Here is a 22,895-nt window from a genome sequence, read left to right as displayed (position 1 = left end):
AAGAAACCGACCCCAGCCCTTCCTCGTTGCAATAGGAACTGCTGGCTAAGCCCCCCCCACACCCCTCCTTTATTATGGGCTGATCATGCCAACCCGGTTGGGCACATTGGGTCTGCCCAACCGGCTGAAATTCGCCTAAACCCAGCAAAACCCCTTCCCAAAGTGCAGTAGAACCCTCTCTCAAACTAGACCGAGAATTTAACCTGTAATTACCTCCTTAATTCAACAAGAAGTCATTATTCTGACAGTCAGTAAGCGTGACTTCCCTGTTTTACTGTGCTGTTCATGCTGTTGTTCTTCCTACCTCCTGTTGTCCCTAGCCCTGCTACTATCCTTTCCTACAATGCACTGGTGCTGAGGGGTTGTTACCGCCTCAAGGAAAAATAGTATTAAGTCTGGACATAAAAAATGAAGGTTATTATTAAATAAAATGCATCTAAATGTAATGTGTGTATGTAAATAGGTGTGTATAAATAAATAAAAGGGGTTAGCCAAAAAGCCCACCCTCCTTGCTAAATTGGTAGTAAAACAATGCCTGTGCCCATGGAAAGAAATAATGCAGCGAGGGGAAAAGGATCAAGCCCAAAACAAGCAGGTAACCACAGTTTAAGGAAGTTTAAAGAAAAAAAGTGAAAAGTTAACTCTGTAGTTACTGAAGGAAATTAAGTACTAAAACTATGTACAAATGTTAAAGGAAGGTGTTATAAAAAGGAAAATTCTTGGTTTCTTTGCAGCCATTCCTTTGGGAATGTCTGTAAATAATCCAGGCAAGAGGTTATTTAAGTGAAATCATTTGGTTATGAAAAAGTTAGTCAAATTTGCTAAAGAACACTCCTGGCGTGTACAATCTTTGTTTTATAAGTTTAAAATAAATTAGTGTTGTTTTAGGGTTGTAAAACCAAGAAATACTTTTGCCAAACAAAGAAAACTAGTGTTGTTTAATTTTGGTATTTAGCATTTAGTCCTTAAGGTAATTGTTTTTTTATATTCTAATGCCCTGTGACACTCCCCAGACAGCCGCTTGCTTGCGTGTCCCATAGGACGGCATGCGTGAGAAAAGGGACGAATGATACGCCCCAAATTTTTCCATTATGGCACAGCAGTACTGCAGTTCTTGTCCTATCTGCCTAGCCCACAACAGTGGCAGACCAGTACAGACAAAATCAGCTGAGCACCCCACCCATTGGGGACCCCTTTGTAAATATTCCAATTAATTTAATTTAAATGTTTAAATGTTATAATTGTAAAATGTGTTAGTTTAATAATGTTAAAAAAAAATGCCAAAACCATCATAAAACTTTTGCTTAAGAATTCTGGACCACAATTTGGCATACCTGGACCAATTATAAAAGATTTATATGCAGCTTCACAAATCTAATATGGCCAAATGCCCTTTGAAGGCCACTCCCAATCGAAAGACTGGACTCAGCCGTCATAAAATTTCTACCAGGGCGCCCAGTGCAACTACCGGCTGCGCCCCACTGGTCCTGGCTCAGATGGACATTCATTTAATAAATATCACAATGCTTAATTATTGCCAGGCGCTAATGAAATGTGTTAGGTCTTTTTATATACAGTAGCCCTGCCACTCGCTGAAATCAGAAGACTGGTCTACACTATGAGTTTAATTTGAATTTAGCAGCGTTAAATCGAATTAACCCTCCACCCGTCCACACAACGAAGTCATTTATTTTGAAATAAAGGGCTCTTAAAATCGATTTCTGTACTCCTCCCCGATGAGGGGAGTAACGCCGAAATCGATATTGCCATTTCGAATTAGGGTTAGTGTGGCCACAATTCAATGGTATTGGCCTCCGGGAGCTATCCCACAGTGCACCATTGTGACCGCTTTGGACAGCAATCTGAACTCGGATACACAGGCCAGGTAGACAGAAAAAGCCCCGCGAACTTTTGAATTGTATTTCCTGTTTGCCCAGTGTGGAGAGCACAGGTGACCACAGAGAGCTCATCAGCACAGGTAACCATGCAGGCCGATAATCAAAAAAGAGCACCAGCATGGACTGTATGGGCGGTACTGGATCTGATCACTATATGGGGAGAGGATTCAGTGCTACCAGAACTACGTTCCAAAAGACGAAATGCCAAAACTTTTGAAAAAATCTCCAAGGGCATGATGGAGAGAGGCCACAATAGGGACTCATATCAGTGCTGCATGAAAGTTAAGGAGCTCAGACAAGCCTATCAAAAAACAAAGGAGGCAAACGATTACTCCGGGTTAGAGCCGCAGACATGCCACTTCTACGCTGAGCTGCATGCAATTCTAGGGGGGGCCGCCACCACTACCCCACCTCTGACCGTGGATTCTGAGGCGGGGGTAATCTCAGCCATGCCTGAGGATTCTGCGGATGAGGAGGAGAAGGAGGAGGAGGAGCTTGCGGAGAGCACACAGCATTCCGTTCTCCCCAACAGCCAGGATCTTTTTCTCAGCCTGTGTGAAGTACCCTCCCAAGGCAGTATCCCAGATCATGACCCCATGGAAGGGACCTCAGGTGAGTTTACCTTTTAAAATATAAAACATGGTTTAAAAGCAAGCATTTTTTAATGATTAATTTGCCCTGAGGACTTCGCGGCCAGTACAGCTACTGGAAAAGTCTGTTAACGTGTCTGGGGATGGAGAGGAAATCCTCCAAGGACATCTCCATGAAGCTCTCCTGGAGGTACTCCAAAAGCCTTTCCACAAGGTTTCTGGGCAGTGCAGCCTTATTCTGACCTCCATGGTAGGACAGTTGACCACGCCATGCTAGTAGCAAGTAATCTGGTATCATTGCATGACAAAGCCTGGCAGCGTATGGTCCCGGTGTTTGCTGGCATTCAAGCAACATCCATTCTTTATCTCGCTGTGTTATCCTCAGGAGAGTGATATCATTAATGGTAACCTGGTTGAAATACGGGAATTTAATTAAGGGGTGGCCGTTCCTACTGGGCTGTTTGCTTGTGGCTGAAAAGAAATCTTTCCCTGAAGTTAGTCAAGGGGGGAGCGGGGGGAATTGACACTGAGCTTTTCGCGTTTGGCTAGCAGGGATTTTCCCTGATCCCAGCCACGCGGTGGGGGGAGGGGTAAAGCGATCATCCCAGATAACACTGCTCTACAGCCAAAATGCTTCTGAAATAAATGTAGTCAAACTTTACTAATTCTGGGTCACTGAGAACGAAAATGATGCTTAAAATTGTTGATTGGCTCTAGTTTTCAAGATATGCTATTGGGTCAGTATATATGACCCTTGACTTGGGAATGGCGGAGGATAAGTGAGTTATAAAGGGAAGGGATCTCAATTTAAAACAGAAATGAATAAAATACATCTTTGACTGGATCTATGAATAAATCTATGACTGGGTTTGGACAGTACTTGCTTTTTAAGCAAAACAATGAATGATGCAATCTGAAGCTGGTATTGCGTCATACATGATATGAATTGCATCATGTTATTCCTAGAAGTCATGGATGATGCAATCATAACGAAGCTTACATCACTCTGCTGAACAAATTGCCCTATATCAGCTCTAGAAATCATACAGTGTCGTGCTGTCTTATTTGTCAGTGTTTGATTTTGCAAAGGGACACATTTCTGTTTAGCCAAAGTGAGCAGAGATGCCTCGTACTTGTGTGAACAGTGCAGATAACTTCTGCTATGTTTGTGGTGAAGTGACTTTTGCATCACAAAAGCGCAGTATAACCACTATGGTTAAGAAAGCCTATCACCTTTATTTTGGCTTCAAAATTGGAGATCAGGACAAGAGGTGGGCCCCACACTTATGCTGCAACACTTGTGCAACAAATTTTCGCCCACCAGTGGTTGAACAGGAAAAGGAAATCTATGCCTTTTGCAGTGCCAATGATTTGGAGAGAGCCAACAGATCATACCAGCAATTGTTACTTCTACATGGTGCCTCCAGTTGGGAAAGGTGTGTCAAAGAAGAAAAAGTGGACTGTGCATTATCCAAACATTCCATCAGCTATACGCCCAGTACCCCACGGAGAAGGACTGCCGGTTCCTGATGCACCAGAATCATTCTCACTTGAGTCAGACGAGGAAGAGGAAGAGGATGAAACTTCTGGTCCTGAACCATCAATGTCACAGGACCCACATTTTCTCCCATCCTCCTCCTCTGAACCACACCTCATAACACAAGGTGAACTGGATGACCTTGTCAGGGATTTGGAACTACCCAAGAGTAAGGCAGAGCTGTTGGACTCCAGACTACAGCAGTGGAATCTCCTGGCAGGTGATGTTAGGGTTTCCATGTTCCGTGACCGTCAAAAGGATCTTGTCCCATTCTTCTTCATGGAAGGTGATCTTGTAGTCTGCAACAACATCGATGGTGCAATGGCAGCCCTCAACATCGTTCACAATCTAGAGGAGTGGAGCCTGTTCATTGATTCATCGAAGACAAGTCTTAAAGCTGTTTTACTGCATAATGGCAATGTTTTGCCATCAATTCCAGTTGGTCATACAGTCCATATGAAGGAAACATGACAACATGAAACAACTTTTGAGGTGCATAAACTATGACCAACATCAGTGGCAGCTTTGTGGCAATTTGAAGGTTGTTGCTCTCTTGCTTGGTCTGCAGACTGGATACACAAAGTACTGCTGTTTTCTCTGCGAATGGGATAGTCGTGCAAGAGATTCCTACTACATCAAGAAAGATTGGCCACTCCGACAGTCATTGGAGCCTGGGAGGAAAAGTGTTCAGCATCCACCACTTGTTGAATCAAGGAAGATTTTGTTACCACCCTTACACATCAAGCTGGGTCTGATGAAGAACTTGGTCAAGGCCATTGACAAAACACAAGTACCTCGGTGGAAAATTTCCAAGGTTAAGTGAAGCTAAGATAAAGGAAGGTGTCTTTGTTGGTCCTCAGATTCGTGAACTTCTTCGAGATGATGCATTTGACCATGCACTGCGTGGCAAGGAAAAGACGGCATGGAAAGCTTTCCAGTTAGTGGCAATAAATTTTCTCGGAAACAACAAGGCAGACAACTACAGGTTGTTGGTGGAAAACCTCCTCAAGGCATACAAAAGCCTTGGTTGCAACATGTCACTAAAGATACATTTTTTGCACTCTCATCTAGATTTTTTTCCACCTAACTGCGGAGCAGTGAGTGACAAGCACGGCGAGCGATTTCACCAGGACATTGCAACAATGGAGAAACGCCATCAGGGCAAATGGAGCCCATCAATACTTGCAGACTATTGCTGGACAGTGACAAGAGATGCTCCATTTAATGAATACAAGAGACAAGCCAAGAAGCGCTGAGTAGACACTGAATAGGACTAAACTATGTACATAATAGTTTTTTGCCTTTTGTTTCATAATACATTTTATTTATATAACCCTTTTGCTGATTTTTAAAGTGTTACATAAACAGGACATGTGAAATATTATTATGTAAAGCAACCATAAACACATGAAAAGACCTAGATTTACAATTTATGATTAAAACTCTACTATCTACACAATATACATAGACATAAAATGTAAAAACTTAAATATCTTAGAAACCGTAGCCAATCAGTTGTTTTAATTGTCATATTTGAATTCAGCACATCAAAATACATAATAAATAGCACATTTTATCTCTGAAGCAGACGACTTCTCAAAAATTGTAGACCAGTGTAATCTGTGTGTATGTTAATCTTGTCTGAGGCAGGGGCACCTCAGAGTTTGATCCGAATGGTAAGAAACAAGCTTCACAAACCTGTTTTGTAGGACTGTGAGGTAGACAATATGGGTGACCTTTAAGTGGTGTCTTGAGCTTGTGATACATCCACAATATGATGCTCATATTTTTGAGTGAACACCTAATGTGTTACTAATTCCTTTAATAGTGCCAAGGTTAAAAGGGAGCAGAAAGCAACAGGATTACCACTGCTGTTTTCCAGGAATAAATGATGACATATGGCCAGTTGAAGATTATGACTAATTAGCGTAGATTGGAAGAGCCCCAAGACGGCTCTGATCTACGCTGGACATGGCATAGAACAGCTCCAGTGCCCACAGGATCAGGGAACAGCCACTTCCTCCTGTGTGAGCCGCCATCATTTATGGGAAACTGTTTCATTGGTACACCAGGCCTCAGATCCAAAAGAACTAATTGAAAGGCAGGACAATGTTCATGAATAAACAGAGATATTCGCTCCAGGCTAAACAGGAGCCGAAGCCATTTGGAGAAATGTCAGGTACCACTGAGCAGTGGAGTATTTTGTTTCACTGGAGTGTTCTGAGGCAAGGTGGGAATTTGTTAATTGAGACCTTTCCACGATCTTTTGATGCAATTTCTGCAATAATAGAGTCACTTCCTCCAGTGTGACACTTTGGCACTTGGAAAGCTAATTAGTTGATGATATGCCATCCTTACTTGATGTCATTATGTCTGAAAGCCACCACTTCCTGGAACAATCATATCAGAGTATGGCATTATGCATGGCCACAAAGGTATTTGGTTGGTGGTTTGGAATCAGTCCAATGTCTACTCTGGAGCAATAACAATCTGTGGATATCTAGATCAATGGATGTACACTGTTATATTGTGAAATGAAAATATCCTCCTGGGAAAACGTCCTTGGCATTGATCTGGAAGTGCAAGAAGCAAGATCAAATTGCATGGCACGCCCCCTCCTGCATAGACTAGAATTCATATAAATTCTGAGACTACATCCGTTTAGGTAAGCAGAAAACCCTGTGAAAAATGGAACCTCAAATGATTTTCACCTGGATGCTGCTAATAGGTGCCACTATCTTGCATGACCCAGGTATTATGTCTAAAATTTATCAGATGTTTTTCTCCTTCTTGTATAAAAATATTAAAAGCTGGATTTTATTACAGGAGTAGATAGACGTGACTTGTTGGGAACTGATGGCAACTGAACCTAATATAAGTAAAAATATTACTGAAAATTGCTAAATGGCTTAGTACAATGAAACTTCTATTTCAGTTTATCTCTTGGTGCCATGATTGAGGTCAAATTCTCAGATATCATATTCTAAATTGAAAATGGAAAGCAGTAATGTTTATGATTTTTTTTCTTCTGTATTACAAGCATTGTGGGGGAGAGCTGCATTTCAGGAACATCAGTTAGGTTGCCCAGTAGATCTGAAGTTATAAAATGTATATAGAGATGACAAGGAGCAGAGTGTCAGAGACAAGTTGACAATACAGCAGCATATAGGTTAAAAACAGTGAGCCTTTGTGCAGAAAACAGTGGTGTGTTTAAAGATTAGCCACAGCTCTGAGTTTCTTCAAACTTTACATCAAAAACTTCAGGTAATCTTGTATCTTGAATAAAAGATTTTGATCTCAAAGGACCAGCATGGGGATTACTAATAAGGGCTTGTCTATCAATTAGAAGAAGAAATAGATTAATGTATTTAGTTTAGGATGAAAAAGATGGTTACATTTAATTATGTCTAAAACAAGAGAGAAGCCACCCTTAGCTGGGTTCATCATCAAAGAGGATTAAAATGGACTACAAGGAGGTGGTCAAATCCCAGCACAGCAGAATTCTAATAATCTTTGTTTTCAATGGATTCCCATTGTGACTTGACCTGACTTCACTAGGATCTGATGTGATTTAATCAGATTAGATCTTTAAAGCCTCTATTTGTATTTCAATTGATCTCTGAGTGGGAAACAGCGGCGGCTCCAGGCACCAGCGCTCCAAGCGCGTGCCTGGGGTGGCAAGCCGCAGGGGGTGCCCTGCCAGTCCCTGCGAGGGCGGCAGTCACCATAAGCTGAGCCACTCTATCATTCTTTCCCAGTGAATTGTAAGAGAACTTGTCTGTCCTTCTGGGCATAGGAAAAGGCATTGGAGGATTATCAGCACTCAAATGATTTGGCCTGTGTCCTCACTGCCAAGGAAGCAGGTTACCAATCCAAGTGAAAACAGAACCCAGTCTCTAGCCCAGTGGTTCCCAAACTTTAACAACCTGTGAACCCCTTTCACTAAAATGTCAAGTCTCACGAACCCCCTCCTAAAAATGAATATTTCCAGGGATTTTCTCGTTTACCTGAGTATAAATTAAATTATAAAAGCAGTGATCTTGGAAGTATAACATTTGTTTTTATGACATGCTTATTACACACTATTATTAAGTGTCCCTGGCCTCTGTTTGCCAAAAGCTGGGAATGGGCAACAGAGGATGGATCACTTGATGATTACCTGTTCTGTTCATTCCCTCTGGGGCACCTGGCACTGGCCACTGTCGGAAGACAGGATACTGGGCTAGATGGACCCTTGGTCTGACCCAGTAGGGCCATTCTTATCTTCTTATTTATCATTACAGTATTTTTATTACATTATGAAAATGGCAACACTCTTCCAAGATCTCACTTTCATAGCTTGTATCACTTTGAATAAGCCTGTTATAAGACAAGGCTCCTATGTTTCATCAAGGAGCATCAGATGTGAAACAACATGAAGGTATCTAAGAAGCCAACTAAAAGAGTTCCTCCTACACAAGCATTCAGGTCTTGAGCAGTCCAGACAAACAACGCAAGTTACAACAAAGCTTAAACTTGTTCGTCATAATAATTTTAAAAACAATACTAGCTGCCTATTTAATTTTAAAAACAGCAAAAAATAGCCATCTCCCTTTCCATTTCTTATAAGGAGTCTTGGAGTTTAAATCTCCTCAGTGTGATAGATATGCTTGCTTTGATCCTCTTAGCTCTTGGAAGTCCAGGGGCTCCGGACTGCTGACCCCGTGCTGCCTGGGGTCCCTACAGACAGCTCTGTCCGCCAGTAGGGAATTTTTTTCCAAGAACCACCTGTGACATTTAACGAACCCACAGGGGTTCTCAAACCCCATTTGGGAACCACTGTTCTAGCCCATACCTCCAGCTATGCATCCTAGCCCAAGTTGAAAGCACCACTAAACTTGGATCAGAGGGGCAACATTCAGTTAAGAGCCTGGGCGAATTCTGCAATGAAGACCTCAAGAGGTGGTAGAGCACCAGATAGTCTTCTATCTTAGTTATCAGCAGCATCCTTTCTTTCTTCATCCATTATTCTGTCTCAGAAGCTTTTACCCCATCTTTCAGCTCCTTCATCATTTATGACTTCAGAATGCCACTACCAAATAGCATTCACTGTAGCTGACATACTATCCTATGGGTGAAAAAACTATCACATTAATTATCATTATTTTATTATAATCATTTTAAAAATAAAGACGAAGATTATATATTAGAAATCAAGATCAAGTTTACAGACAGTCTGTGATCACACATAAAGATATGCATATTTTAAGTTACTAGTTTTCTCCCACCAGATATTTATATCTGCACTCACTATTTCCCCCTTAAATTTCAATATGTTTCTAAAAATTGCTTAGCATTTATATAAGCAGCAGTTAAATGGCGGTTTAAATAATTTTTTTGAGTCCAGAGGAAATTGCTCACTTGTTTTTTTTAATTTGTTTATAAAGTGCTGTGCACATCTATAGTAATATATAAATATCAAACAAAAACTAATTATTTTCAATTATGATTAATAATTCAAAGTTTTAGAGGCAATGCAGATCACCAGATATATACAGGTGGATGTATTTAATTGCTCACAAACCCTGTCTGGGTATTTTTGTGGTCTAGGAGAGGCCCCAACAGGTATCAAGTACTTGGAGACAACTGCTATATGCCACTGTTCCCAGTGAAACCAGTGCTGATGGTGTGTCTAGAGGGAAGTTGAAGGAATGTAGCCAGAGTGCACTGCACTCCGGTAATCCCCAGCTAGTGGCAGGCCCACACCAATGTCCAAGACTGACTTACTGATGACTCTTCTCTCAACTATGCTCAGCAGAATCTGTTCGTAATACAGCTTCTAGCCATCAATGTTCTTTCAGTGATTAAAAAAAAAAAAACCTTCATCCAGCTAACAGATCCTAGTGGCTATTACAGAACTAGGACCTTATTTTCTCTTATGTCTCTTTTCAGCCTTTTCGGTTTACGCAACCTCAGCCCCACGGAGTAATTCCATATCACTGAGACTGGTGAACGGACAGGACGGGTGTTCTGGTCGCGTTGAAGTCCGCTACAATGGAAGCTGGGGAACAGTCTGCGATGATTTCTGGGACATAAACGATGCAGAGGTTGTGTGCAGGCAAATCGGGTGTGGGCAGGCCATTGAGGCCCCCGGTAATGCCCGGTTTGGTGAAGGCTCCGGAAGTATTCTCCTGGATGATGTGGAGTGCAGAGGGAATGAATCCTCTCTGTCGCAGTGTTCGCACCGGGGGTGGGGCACACATAACTGTGCCCACCGTGAGGATGCCAGTGTCATCTGCTCAGGTACTCAGATGTTTATTATTTTTTGAGATTTTCAGGAATAACATCCAAACCTCCAAGTGGGAAACTCACCATAAAAAACTGGTCCTGAGGCAGGTGTGGGCAAGAGTGTGTGTGTGTTTGTGGCTTCACTGAAGTCATGTAGTCAGATGGAGCTCAGGTGGCCCAGTGATCCAGTGCAGTTACTGAGCTCCTCTCTCCAATATACACACGCAAATGCCCATGGAATGGCAGAACCCTGCAGAGGTCAATGTAAATTGTCCTAAAGTGATTTCACTTCTTTGTCTGATTTTCATAGATAATTAGCCTGCTGGGGCGGTTCCCTATCACACTTTTCTAATTCACTTTTTAGTGTCCTACTAGTGTGGGGAAACTGATCCATAACTAGAAAAGAGCCCCAGATTTCAACAGCTGGGTGAAAATTAATTCCCCTCTGTTTTTCCCAGGTCCATTAGTGAGACTCATGAATGGACAGAACGGGTGTTCCGGTCGCGTTGAAGTCCGCTACAATGGAAACTGGGGAACAGTCTGTGATGATGCCTGGGACATAAATGATGCAAAGGTTGTGTGCAGACAGCTTGGGTGTGGGCAGGCCATTGAGGCCCCCGGTAATGCCCGGTTCGGGGAAGGCTCCGGAAGTATTCTCCTGGATGACGTGGAGTGCAGAGGGAACGAATCCTCTCTGTCGCAGTGCTCGCACCGGGGGTGGGGCACACATAACTGTGCCCACCGTGAGGACGCCGGTGTCATCTGCTCGGGTACTCAGATGTTTATTATTTTTTGAGATTTTCAGGAATAACATCCAAACCTCCAAGTGGGAAATTCACCATAAAAAACTGGTCCTGAGGCAGCTGGAGGCAAGATAGTGTGCGGGGGTGGTGGTGGAGGGTTTCACTGAAGTCAAGTTGCCACGTAGGCAGATGGAGGTCAGGTGGCCCAATGGTACATACAAAGACCTGTGAGGTTGGTAAGTGCTTCGATAAGATCCCATGAGATCAACAGTGTTTGGGATTAAGCCCTTTGCTTTCTGTAAATGGGAGTGGGGAAATCCTACTCCCTCATCAATAACTTGAACTCTGTGATGTAAAGAAAACCATGGAAAGATTTTCTCCCACCAGGAAACTGATCCAATGGGTTTTCCCAGAACAAAGAGCAATACGACACATGGTACAAGCTCATCTCACATATATCCGATTTCCTTTCCCCAATTGCCTGGCCCAGACTTACCTCACTTTGGCATTAACATACCCCTTTGGTCAGTGTCTCGTTAAGTGTCCCCCTCTCTGCTGATCCACAGGGGATATGAGTCTGTTACAACCCCTGCTAGAGGGTCTTGAGTCTTAAAAACAAGCCGCAGCAACTCATGCTTTTAACTCTGGAGGTCGTGTTTCAATCCCTGGTGTATTGGCCAGGAAGATGCGGTCACAGAAGAGCAGTCTTGTCCTGAATTTGAGTTGCTGTGGCTTCAGATGCTTGGGATGAGCTTTCTTTGACCAGAAGAATATGTAACCCACTGGTGAGTGTGTGTTCCAGGTCTCCCTCTGTGCCCAATCCACAGAGGATATGAATCTATCCACTACATTAGCACTAACATGTTCTCCATTTGGGTTTGTAGTTTTGAATATATTTTGTTCTTCATTCGCTCTCCTTCAGTGATTATGTCCTAGTTTGTGAATGTCTCTTGTCTTTCATTATTTGAATTGTCAGTCATAAAAAGTATTCAATTGTCTACGTAATAAAGAAGGCATTTAATCATCTTTAATCATTTTTAAGACTGTCATTATCTTTTCGCATTGCCAGCTCCACCACCTACAACAAGCGAGCCCCTTACAACTGGTGAGTCTTTTCTCAGCCGTGCTTTAAATAATGTTCTTTTTTATTATGTTATGCCTGCTGAGTTAAAGAGGTGCCCATAATTTCACAGTGCAGCTACTGGGCTCCTGTCTCCAATATACACACGCAAATGCCCATGAAATGGCAGAACCCTGCAGAGGTCAATGTAAATTGTCCTAAAGTGATTTCACTTCTTTGTCTGATTTTCATAGCTAATTAGCCTGCTGGGGCGGTTCCCTATCACACTTTTCTAATTCACTTTTTAGTGTCCTACTAGTGTGGGGAAACTGATCCATAACTAGAAAAGAGCCCCAGATTTCAACAGCTGGGTGAAAATTAATTCCCCTCTGTTTTTCCCAGGTCCATTAGTGAGACTCATGAATGGACAGAACGGGTGTTCCGGTCGCGTTGAAGTCCGCTACAATGGAAACTGGGGAACAGTCTGTGATGATGCCTGGGACATAAATGATGCAAAGGTTGTGTGCAGACAGCTCGGGTGTGGGCAGGCCATTGAGGCCCCCGGTAATGCCCGGTTCGGGGAAGGCTCCGGAAGTATTCTCCTGGATGACGTGGAGTGCAGAGGGAACGAATCCTCTCTGTCGCAGTGCTCGCACCGGGGGTGGGGCACACATAACTGTGCCCACCGTGAGGACGCCGGTGTCATCTGCTCGGGTACTCAGATGTTTATTATTTTTTGAGATTTTCAGGAATAACATCCAAACCTCCAAGTGGGAAACTCACCATAAAAAACTGGTCCTGAGGCAGCTGGGGGCAAGATAGTGTGCGGGGGTGGTGCTGGAGGGTTTCACTGAAGTCAAGTTGCCAAGTAGGCAGATGGAGGTCAGGTGGCCCAGTGGTCCATACAAAGACCTGTGAGGTTGGTAAGTGCTTCGATAAGATCCCATGAGATCAACAGTGTTTGGGATTAAGCCCTTTGCCTTCTGCAAATGGGAGTGGGGAAATCCTACTCCCTCATCAATAACTTGAACTCTGTGATGTAAAGAAAACCATGGAAAGATTTTCTCCCACCAGGAAACTGATTCAATGGGTTTTCCCAGAACAAAGAGCAATACGACACATGGTACAAGCTCATCTCACATATATCCGATTCCTTTCCCCAATTGCCTGGCCCAGACGTACCTCACTTTGGCATTAACATACCCCTTTGGTCAGTGTCTTGTTAAGTGTCCGCCTCTCTGCTGATCCACAGAGGATATGAATCTGTTACAACCCCTGCTAGAGAGTCTTGAGTCTTAGAAATAAGCCGCAGCAACTCATGCTTTTAACTCTGGAGGTCGTGTTTCAATCCCTGGTGTATTGGCCAGGAAGATGCAGTCACAGAAGAGCAGTCTTGTCCTGAATTTGAGTTGCTGTGGCTTCAGATGCTTGGGATGAGCTTTCTTTGACCAGAAGAAGTATGTAACCCACTGGTGAGTGTGTGTTCCAGGTCTCCCTCTGTGCCCAATCCACAGAGGATATGAATCTATCCACTACATTAGCACTAACATGTTCTCCATTTGGGTTTGTAGTTTTGAATATATTTTGTTCTTCATTCGCTCTCCTTCAGTGATTATGTCCTAGTTTGTGAATGTCTCTTGTCTTTCATTATTTGAATTGTCAGTCATAAAAAGTATTCAATTGTCTACGTAATAAAGAAGGCATTTAATCATCTTTAATCATTTTTAAGACTGTCATTATCTTTTCGCATTGCCAGCTCCACCACCTACAACAAGCGAGCCCCTTACAACTGGTGAGTCTTTTCTCAGCCGTGCTTTAAATAATGTTCTTTTTTATTATGTTATGCCTGCTGAGTTAAAGAGGTGCCCATAATTTCACAGTGCAGCTACTGGGCTCCTGTCTCCAATATACACACGCAAATGCCCATGAAATGGCAGAACCCTGCAGAGGTCAATGTAAATTGTCCTAAAGTGATTTCACTTCTTTGTCTGATTTTCATAGATAATTAGCCTGCTGGGGCGGTTCCCTATCACACTTTTCTAATTCACTTTTTAGTGTCCTACTAGTGTGGGGAAACTGATCCATAACTAGAAAAGAGCCCCAGATTTCAACAGCTGGGTGAAAATTAATTCCCCTCTGTTTTTCCCAGGTCCATTAGTGAGACTCATGAATGGACAGAACGGGTGTTCCGGTCGCGTTGAAGTCCGCTACAATGGAAACTGGGGAACAGTCTGTGATGATGCCTGGGACATAAATGATGCAAAGGTTGTGTGCAGACAGCTTGGGTGTGGGCAGGCCATTGAGGCCCCCGGTAATGCCCGGTTCGGGGAAGGCTCCGGAAGTATTCTCCTGGATGATGTGGAGTGCAGAGGGAACGAATCCTCTCTGTCGCAGTGCTCGCACCGGGGGTGGGGCACACATAACTGTGCCCACCGTGAGGACGCTGGTGTCATCTGCTCGGGTACTCAGATGTTTATTATTTTTTGAGATTTTCAGGAATAACATCCAAACCTCCAAGTGGGAAACTCACCATAAAAAACTGGTCCTGAGGCAGCTCGGGGCAAGATAGTGTGCGGGGGTGGTGGTGGAGGGTTTCACTGAAGTCAAGTTGCCAAGTAGGCAGATGGAGGTCAGGTGGCCCAGTGGTCCATACAAAGACCTGTGAGGATGGTAAGGGCTTCGATAAGATCCCATGAGATCAACAGTGTTTGGGATTAAGCCCTTTGCTTTCTGCAAATGGGAGTGGGGAAATCCTACTCCCTCGTCAATAACTTGAACTCTGTGATGTAAAGAAAACCATGGAAAGATTTTCTCCCACCAGGAAACTGATTCAATGGGTTTTCCCAGAACAAAGAGCAATACGACACATGGTACAAGCTCATCTCACATATATCCGATTCCTTTCCCCAATTGCCTGGCCCAGACTTACCTCACTTTGGCATTAACATACCCCTTTGGTCAGTGTCTCGTTAAGTGTCCGCCTCTCTGCTGATCCACAGGGGATATGAGTCTGTTACAACCCCTGCTAGAGGGTCTTGAGTCTTAAAAACAAGCCGCAGCAACTCATGCTTTTAACTCTGGAGGTCGTGTTTCAATCCCTGGTGTATTGGCCAGGAAGATGCGGTCACAGAAGGGCAGTCTTGTCCTGAATTTGAGTTGCTGTGGCTTCAGATGCTTGGGATGAGCATTCTTTGACCAGAAGAATATGTAACCCACTGGTGAGTGTGTGTTCCAGGTCTCCCTCTGTGCCCAATCCACAGAGGATATGAATCTATCCACTACATTAGCACTAACATGTTCTCCATTTGGGTTTGTAGTTTTGAATATATTTTGTTCTTCATTCGCTCTCCTTCAGTGATTATGTCCTAGTTTGTGAATGTCTCTTGTCTTTCATTATTTGAATTGTCAGTCATAAAAAGTATTCAATTGTCTATGTAATAAAGAAGGCATTTAATCATCTTTAATCATTTTTAAGACTGTCATTATCTTTTCGCATTGCCAGCTCCACCACCTACAACAAGCGAGCCCCTTACAACTGGTTAGTCTTTTCTCAGCCGTGCTTTAAATAATGTTCTTTTTTATTATGTTATGCCTGCTGAGTTAAAGAGGTGCCCATAATTTCACAGTGCAGCTACTGGGCTCCTGTCTCCAATATACACACGCAAATGCCCATGAAATGGCAGAACCCTGCAGAGGTCAATGTAAATTGTCCTAAAGTGATTTCACTTCTTTGTCTGATTTTCATAGATAATTAGCCTGCTGGGGCGGTTCCCTATCACACTTTTCTAATTCACTTTTTAGTGTCCTACTAGTGTGGGGAAACTGATCCATAACTAGAAAAGAGCCCCAGATTTCAACAGCTGGGTGAAAATTAATTCCCCTCTGTTTTTCCCAGGTCCATTAGTGAGACTCATGAATGGACAGAACGGGTGTTCCGGTCGCGTTGAAGTCCGCTACAATGGAAACTGGGGAACAGTCTGTGATGATGCCTGGGACATAAATGATGCAAAGGTTGTGTGCAGACAGCTTGGGTGTGGGCAGGCCATTGAGGCCCCCGGTAATGCCCGGTTCGGGGAAGGCTCCGGAAGTATTCTCCTGGATGATGTGGAGTGCAGAGGGAACGAATCCTCTCTGTCGCAGTGCTCGCACCGGGGGTGGGGCACACATAACTGTGCCCACCGTGAGGACGCTGGTGTCATCTGCTCGGGTACTCAGATGTTTATTATTTTTTGAGATTTTCAGGAATAACATCCAAACCTCCAAGTGGGAAACTCACCATAAAAAACTGGTCCTGAGGCAGCTCGGGGCAAGATAGTGTGCGGGGGTGGTGGTGGAGGGTTTCACTGAAGTCAAGTTGCCAAGTAGGCAGATGGAGGTCAGGTGGCCCAGTGGTCCATACAAAGACCTGTGAGGATGGTAAGGGCTTCGATAAGATCCCATGAGATCAACAGTGTTTGGGATTAAGCCCTTTGCTTTCTGCAAATGGGAGTGGGGAAATCCTACTCCCTCGTCAATAACTTGAACTCTGTGATGTAAAGAAAACCATGGAAAGATTTTCTCCCACCAGGAAACTGATTCAATGGGTTTTCCCAGAACAAAGAGCAATACGACACATGGTACAAGCTCATCTCACATATATCCGATTCCTTTCCCCAATTGCCTGGCCCAGACTTACCTCACTTTGGCATTAACATACCCCTTTGGTCAGTGTCTCGTTAAGTGTCCGCCTCTCTGCTGATCCACAGGGGATATGAGTCTGTTACAACCCCTGCTAGAGGGTCTTGAGTCTTAAAAACAAGCCGCAGCAACTCATGCTTTTAACTCTGGAGGTCGTGTTTCAATCCCTGGTGTATTGGCCAGGAAGATGCGGTCACAGAAGGGCAGTCTTGTCCTGAATTTGAGTTGCTGTGGCTTCAGATGCTTGGGATGAGCATTCTTTGACCAGAAGAATATGTAACCCACTGGTGAGTGTGTGTTCCAGGTCTCCCTCTGTGCCCAATCCACAGAGGATATGAATCTATCCACTACATTAGCACTAACATGTTCTCCATTTGGGTTTGTAGTTTTGAATATATTTTGTTCTTCATTCGCTCTCCTTCAGTGATTATGTCCTAGTTTGTGAATGTCTCTTGTCTTTCATTATTTGAATTGTCAGTCATAAAAAGTATTCAATTGTCTATGTAATAAAGAAGGCATTTAATCATCTTTAATCATTTTTAAGACTGTCATTATCTTTTCGCATTGCCAGCTCCACCACCTACAACAAGCGAGCCCCTTACAACTGGTGAGTCTTTTCTCAGCCGTGCTTTAAATAATGTTCTTTTTTATTATGTTATGCCTGCTGAGTTAAAGAGGTGCCCATAATTTCACAGTGCAGCTACTGGGCTCCTGTCTCCAATATACACACGCAAATGCCCATGAAATGGCAGAACCCTGCAGAGGTCAATGTAAATTGTCCTAAAGTGATTTCACTTCTTTGTCTGATTTTCATAGATAATTAGCCTGCTGGGGCGGTTCCCTATCACACTTTTCTAATTCACTTTTTAGTGTCCTACTAGTGTGGGGAAACTGATCCATAACTAGAAAAGAGCCCCAGATTTCAACAGCTGGGTGAAAATTAATTCCCCTCTGTTTTTCCCAGGTCCATTAGTGAGACTCATGAATGGACAGAACGGGTGTTCCGGTCGCGTTGAAGTCCGCTACAATGGAAACTGGGGAACAGTCTGTGATGATGCCTGGGACATAAATGATGCAAAGGTTGTGTGCAGACAGCTTGGGTGTGGGCAGGCCATTGAGGCCCCCGGTAATGCCCGGTTCGGGGAAGGCTCCGGAAGTATTCTCCTGGATGATGTGGAGTGCAGAGGGAACGAATCCTCTCTGTCGCAGTGCTCGCACCGGGGGTGGGGCACACATAACTGTGCCCACCGTGAGGACGCTGGTGTCATCTGCTCGGGTACTCAGATGTTTATTATTTTTTGAGATTTTCAGGAATAACATCCAAACCTCCAAGTGGGAAACTCACCATAAAAAACTGGTCCTGAGGCAGCTCGGGGCAAGATAGTGTGCGGGGGTGGTGGTGGAGGGTTTCACTGAAGTCAAGTTGCCAAGTAGGCAGATGGAGGTCAGGTGGCCCAGTGGTCCATACAAAGACCTGTGAGGATGGTAAGGGCTTCGATAAGATCCCATGAGATCAACAGTGTTTGGGATTAAGCCCTTTGCTTTCTGCAAATGGGAGTGGGGAAATCCTACTCCCTCGTCAATAACTTGAACTCTGTGATGTAAAGAAAACCATGGAAAGATTTTCTCCCACCAGGAAACTGATTCAATGGGTTTTCCCAGAACAAAGAGCAATACGACACATGGTACAAGCTCATCTCACATATATCCGATTCCTTTCCCCAATTGCCTGGCCCAGACTTACCTCACTTTGGCATTAACATACCCCTTTGGTCAGTGTCTCGTTAAGTGTCCGCCTCTCTGCTGATCCACAGGGGATATGAGTCTGTTACAACCCCTGCTAGAGGGTCTTGAGTCTTAAAAACAAGCCGCAGCAACTCATGCTTTTAACTCTGGAGGTCGTGTTTCAATCCCTGGTGTATTGGCCAGGAAGATGCGGTCACAGAAGGGCAGTCTTGTCCTGAATTTGAGTTGCTGTGGCTTCAGATGCTTGGGATGAGCATTCTTTGACCAGAAGAATATGTAACCCACTGGTGAGTGTGTGTTCCAGGTCTCCCTCTGTGCCCAATCCACAGAGGATATGAATCTATCCACTACATTAGCACTAACATGTTCTCCATTTGGGTTTGTAGTTTTGAATATATTTTGTTCTTCATTCGCTCTCCTTCAGTGATTATGTCCTAGTTTGTGAATGTCTCTTGTCTTTCATTATTTGAATTGTCAGTCATAAAAAGTATTCAATTGTCTATGTAATAAAGAAGGCATTTAATCATCTTTAATCATTTTTAAGACTGTCATTATCTTTTCGCATTGCCAGCTCCACCACCTACAACAAGCGAGCCCCTTACAACTGGTGAGTCTTTTCTCAGCCGTGCTTTAAATAATGTTCTTTTTTATTATGTTATGCCTGCTGAGTTAAAGAGGTGCCCATAATTTCACAGTGCAGCTACTGGGCTCCTGTCTCCAATATACACACGCAAATGCCCATGAAATGGCAGAACCCTGCAGAGGTCAATGTAAATTGTCCTAAAGTGATTTCACTTCTTTGTCTGATTTTCATAGATAATTAGCCTGCTGGGGCGGTTCCCTATCACACTTTTCTAATTCACTTTTTAGTGTCCTACTAGTGTGGGGAAACTGATCCATAACTAGAAAAGAGCCCCAGATTTCAACAGCTGGGTGAAAATTAATTCCCCTCTGTTTTTCCCAGGTCCATTAGTGAGACTCATGAATGGACAGAACGGGTGTTCCGGTCGCGTTGAAGTCCGCTACAATGGAAACTGGGGAACAGTCTGTGATGATGCCTGGGACATAAATGATGCAAAGGTTGTGTGCAGACAGCTCGGGTGTGGGCAGGCCATTGAGGCCCCCGGTAATGCCCGGTTCGGGGAAGGCTCCGGAAGTATTCTCCTGGATGACGTGGAGTGCAGAGGGAACGAATCCTCTCTGTCGCAGTGCTCGCACCGGGGGTGGGGCACACATAACTGTGCCCACCGTGAGGACGCCGGTGTCATCTGCTCGGGTACTCAGATGTTTATTATTTTTTGAGATTTTCAGGAATAACATCCAAACCTCCAAGTGGGAAACTCACCATAAAAAACTGGTCCTGAGGCAGCTGGGGGCAAGATAGTGTGCGGGGGTGGTGCTGGAGGGTTTCACTGAAGTCAAGTTGCCAAGTAGGCAGATGGAGGTCAGGTGGCCCAGTGGTCCATACAAAGACCTGTGAGGTTGGTAAGTGCTTCGATAAGATCCCATGAGATCAACAGTGTTTGGGATTAAGCCCTTTGCCTTCTGCAAATGGGAGTGGGGAAATCCTACTCCCTCATCAATAACTTGAACTCTGTGATGTAAAGAAAACCATGGAAAGATTTTCTCCCACCAGGAAACTGATTCAATGGGTTTTCCCAGAACAAAGAGCAATACGACACATGGTACAAGCTCATCTCACATATATCCGATTCCTTTCCCCAATTGCCTGGCCCAGACGTACCTCACTTTGGCATTAACATACCCCTTTGGTCAGTGTCTTGTTAAGTGTCCGCCTCTCTGCTGATCCACAGAGGATATGAATCTGTTACAACCCCTGCTAGAGAGTCTTGAGTCTTAGAAATAAGCCGCAGCAACTCATGCTTTTAACTCTGGAGGTCGTGTTTCAATCCCTGGTGTATTGGCCAGGAAGATGCAGTCACAGAAGAGCAGTCTTGTCCTGAATTTGAGTTGCTGTGGCTTCAGATGCTTGGGATGAGCTTTCTTTGACCAGAAGAAGTATGTAACCCACTGGTGAGTGTGTGTTCCAGGTCTCCCTCTGTGCCCAATCCACAGAGGATATGAATCTATCCACTACATTAGCACTAACATGTTCTCCATTTGGGTTTGTAGTTTTGAATATATTTTGTTCTTCATTCGCTCTCCTTCAGTGATTATGTCCTAGTTTGTGAATGTCTCTTGTCTTTCATTATTTGAATTGTCAGTCATAAAAAGTATTCAATTGTCTACGTAATAAAGAAGGCATTTAATCATCTTTAATCATTTTTAAGACTGTCATTATCTTTTCGCATTGCCAGCTCCACCACCTACAACAAGCGAGCCCCTTACAACTGGTGAGTCTTTTCTCAGCCGTGCTTTAAATAATGTTCTTTTTTATTATGTTATGCCTGCTGAGTTAAAGAGGTGCCCATAATTTCACAGTGCAGCTACTGGGCTCCTGTCTCCAATATACACACGCAAATGCCCATGAAATGGCAGAACCCTGCAGAGGTCAATGTAAATTGTCCTAAAGTGATTTCACTTCTTTGTCTGATTTTCATAGATAATTAGCCTGCTGGGGCGGTTCCCTATCACACTTTTCTAATTCACTTTTTAGTGTCCTACTAGTGTGGGGAAACTGATCCATAACTAGAAAAGAGCCCCAGATTTCAACAGCTGGGTGAAAATTAATTCCCCTCTGTTTTTCCCAGGTCCATTAGTGAGACTCATGAATGGACAGAACGGGTGTTCCGGTCGCGTTGAAGTCCGCTACAATGGAAACTGGGGAACAGTCTGTGATGATGCCTGGGACATAAATGATGCAAAGGTTGTGTGCAGACAGCTTGGGTGTGGGCAGGCCATTGAGGCCCCCGGTAATGCCCGGTTCGGGGAAGGCTCCGGAAGTATTCTCCTGGATGATGTGGAGTGCAGAGGGAACGAATCCTCTCTGTCGCAGTGCTCGCACCGGGGGTGGGGCACACATAACTGTGCCCACCGTGAGGACGCTGGTGTCATCTGCTCGGGTACTCAGATGTTTATTATTTTTTGAGATTTTCAGGAATAACATCCAAACCTCCAAGTGGGAAACTCACCATAAAAAACTGGTCCTGAGGCAGCTCGGGGCAAGATAGTGTGCGGGGGTGGTGGTGGAGGGTTTCACTGAAGTCAAGTTGCCAAGTAGGCAGATGGAGGTCAGGTGGCCCAGTGGTCCATACAAAGACCTGTGAGGATGGTAAGGGCTTCGATAAGATCCCATGAGATCAACAGTGTTTGGGATTAAGCCCTTTGCTTTCTGCAAATGGGAGTGGGGAAATCCTACTCCCTCGTCAATAACTTGAACTCTGTGATGTAAAGAAAACCATGGAAAGATTTTCTCCCACCAGGAAACTGATTCAATGGGTTTTCCCAGAACAAAGAGCAATACGACACATGGTACAAGCTCATCTCACATATATCCGATTCCTTTCCCCAATTGCCTGGCCCAGACTTACCTCACTTTGGCATTAACATACCCCTTTGGTCAGTGTCTCGTTAAGTGTCCGCCTCTCTGCTGATCCACAGGGGATATGAGTCTGTTACAACCCCTGCTAGAGGGTCTTGAGTCTTAAAAACAAGCCGCAGCAACTCATGCTTTTAACTCTGGAGGTCGTGTTTCAATCCCTGGTGTATTGGCCAGGAAGATGCGGTCACAGAAGGGCAGTCTTGTCCTGAATTTGAGTTGCTGTGGCTTCAGATGCTTGGGATGAGCATTCTTTGACCAGAAGAATATGTAACCCACTGGTGAGTGTGTGTTCCAGGTCTCCCTCTGTGCCCAATCCACAGAGGATATGAATCTATCCACTACATTAGCACTAACATGTTCTCCATTTGGGTTTGTAGTTTTGAATATATTTTGTTCTTCATTCGCTCTCCTTCAGTGATTATGTCCTAGTTTGTGAATGTCTCTTGTCTTTCATTATTTGAATTGTCAGTCATAAAAAGTATTCAATTGTCTATGTAATAAAGAAGGCATTTAATCATCTTTAATCATTTTTAAGACTGTCATTATCTTTTCGCATTGCCAGCTCCACCACCTACAACAAGCGAGCCCCTTACAACTGGTGAGTCTTTTCTCAGCCGTGCTTTAAATAATGTTCTTTTTTATTATGTTATGCCTGCTGAGTTAAAGAGGTGCCCATAATTTCACAGTGCAGCTACTGGGCTCCTGTCTCCAATATACACACGCAAATGCCCATGAAATGGCAGAACCCTGCAGAGGTCAATGTAAATTGTCCTAAAGTGATTTCACTTCTTTGTCTGATTTTCATAGATAATTAGCCTGCTGGGGCGGTTCCCTATCACACTTTTCTAATTCACTTTTTAGTGTCCTACTAGTGT

General features: G+C 43.9%; 1 protein-coding gene across 1 annotated transcript in view; it reads left to right on the top strand.

The window, feature by feature from the left end:
- DMBT1 (deleted in malignant brain tumors 1) overlaps window positions 1-22,895 on the top strand; it is a 234,414-nt gene that overhangs the window by 191,022 nt on the left and 20,497 nt on the right. Inside the window, 16 exon segments of the mRNA XM_054035621.1 lie at window positions 6,710-6,777; window positions 9,957-10,307; window positions 10,751-11,062; window positions 12,105-12,140; window positions 12,498-12,809; window positions 13,852-13,887; window positions 14,245-14,556; window positions 15,598-15,633; window positions 15,991-16,302; window positions 17,344-17,379; window positions 17,737-18,048; window positions 19,090-19,125; window positions 19,483-19,794; window positions 20,837-20,872; window positions 21,230-21,541; window positions 22,583-22,618. Coding sequence (XP_053891596.1) covers window positions 6,710-6,777; window positions 9,957-10,307; window positions 10,751-11,062; window positions 12,105-12,140; window positions 12,498-12,809; window positions 13,852-13,887; window positions 14,245-14,556; window positions 15,598-15,633; window positions 15,991-16,302; window positions 17,344-17,379; window positions 17,737-18,048; window positions 19,090-19,125; window positions 19,483-19,794; window positions 20,837-20,872; window positions 21,230-21,541; window positions 22,583-22,618 — 2,855 coding nt within the window.

The sequence above is a fragment of the Malaclemys terrapin genome, chromosome 7, assembly GCF_027887155.1.
Source record: "Malaclemys terrapin pileata isolate rMalTer1 chromosome 7, rMalTer1.hap1, whole genome shotgun sequence".
NCBI lineage: Eukaryota > Metazoa > Chordata > Testudines > Emydidae > Malaclemys > Malaclemys terrapin.
Note: the sequence above shows the minus strand (reverse complement) of the source record. Positions and strands in the feature narration are given on the sequence as shown.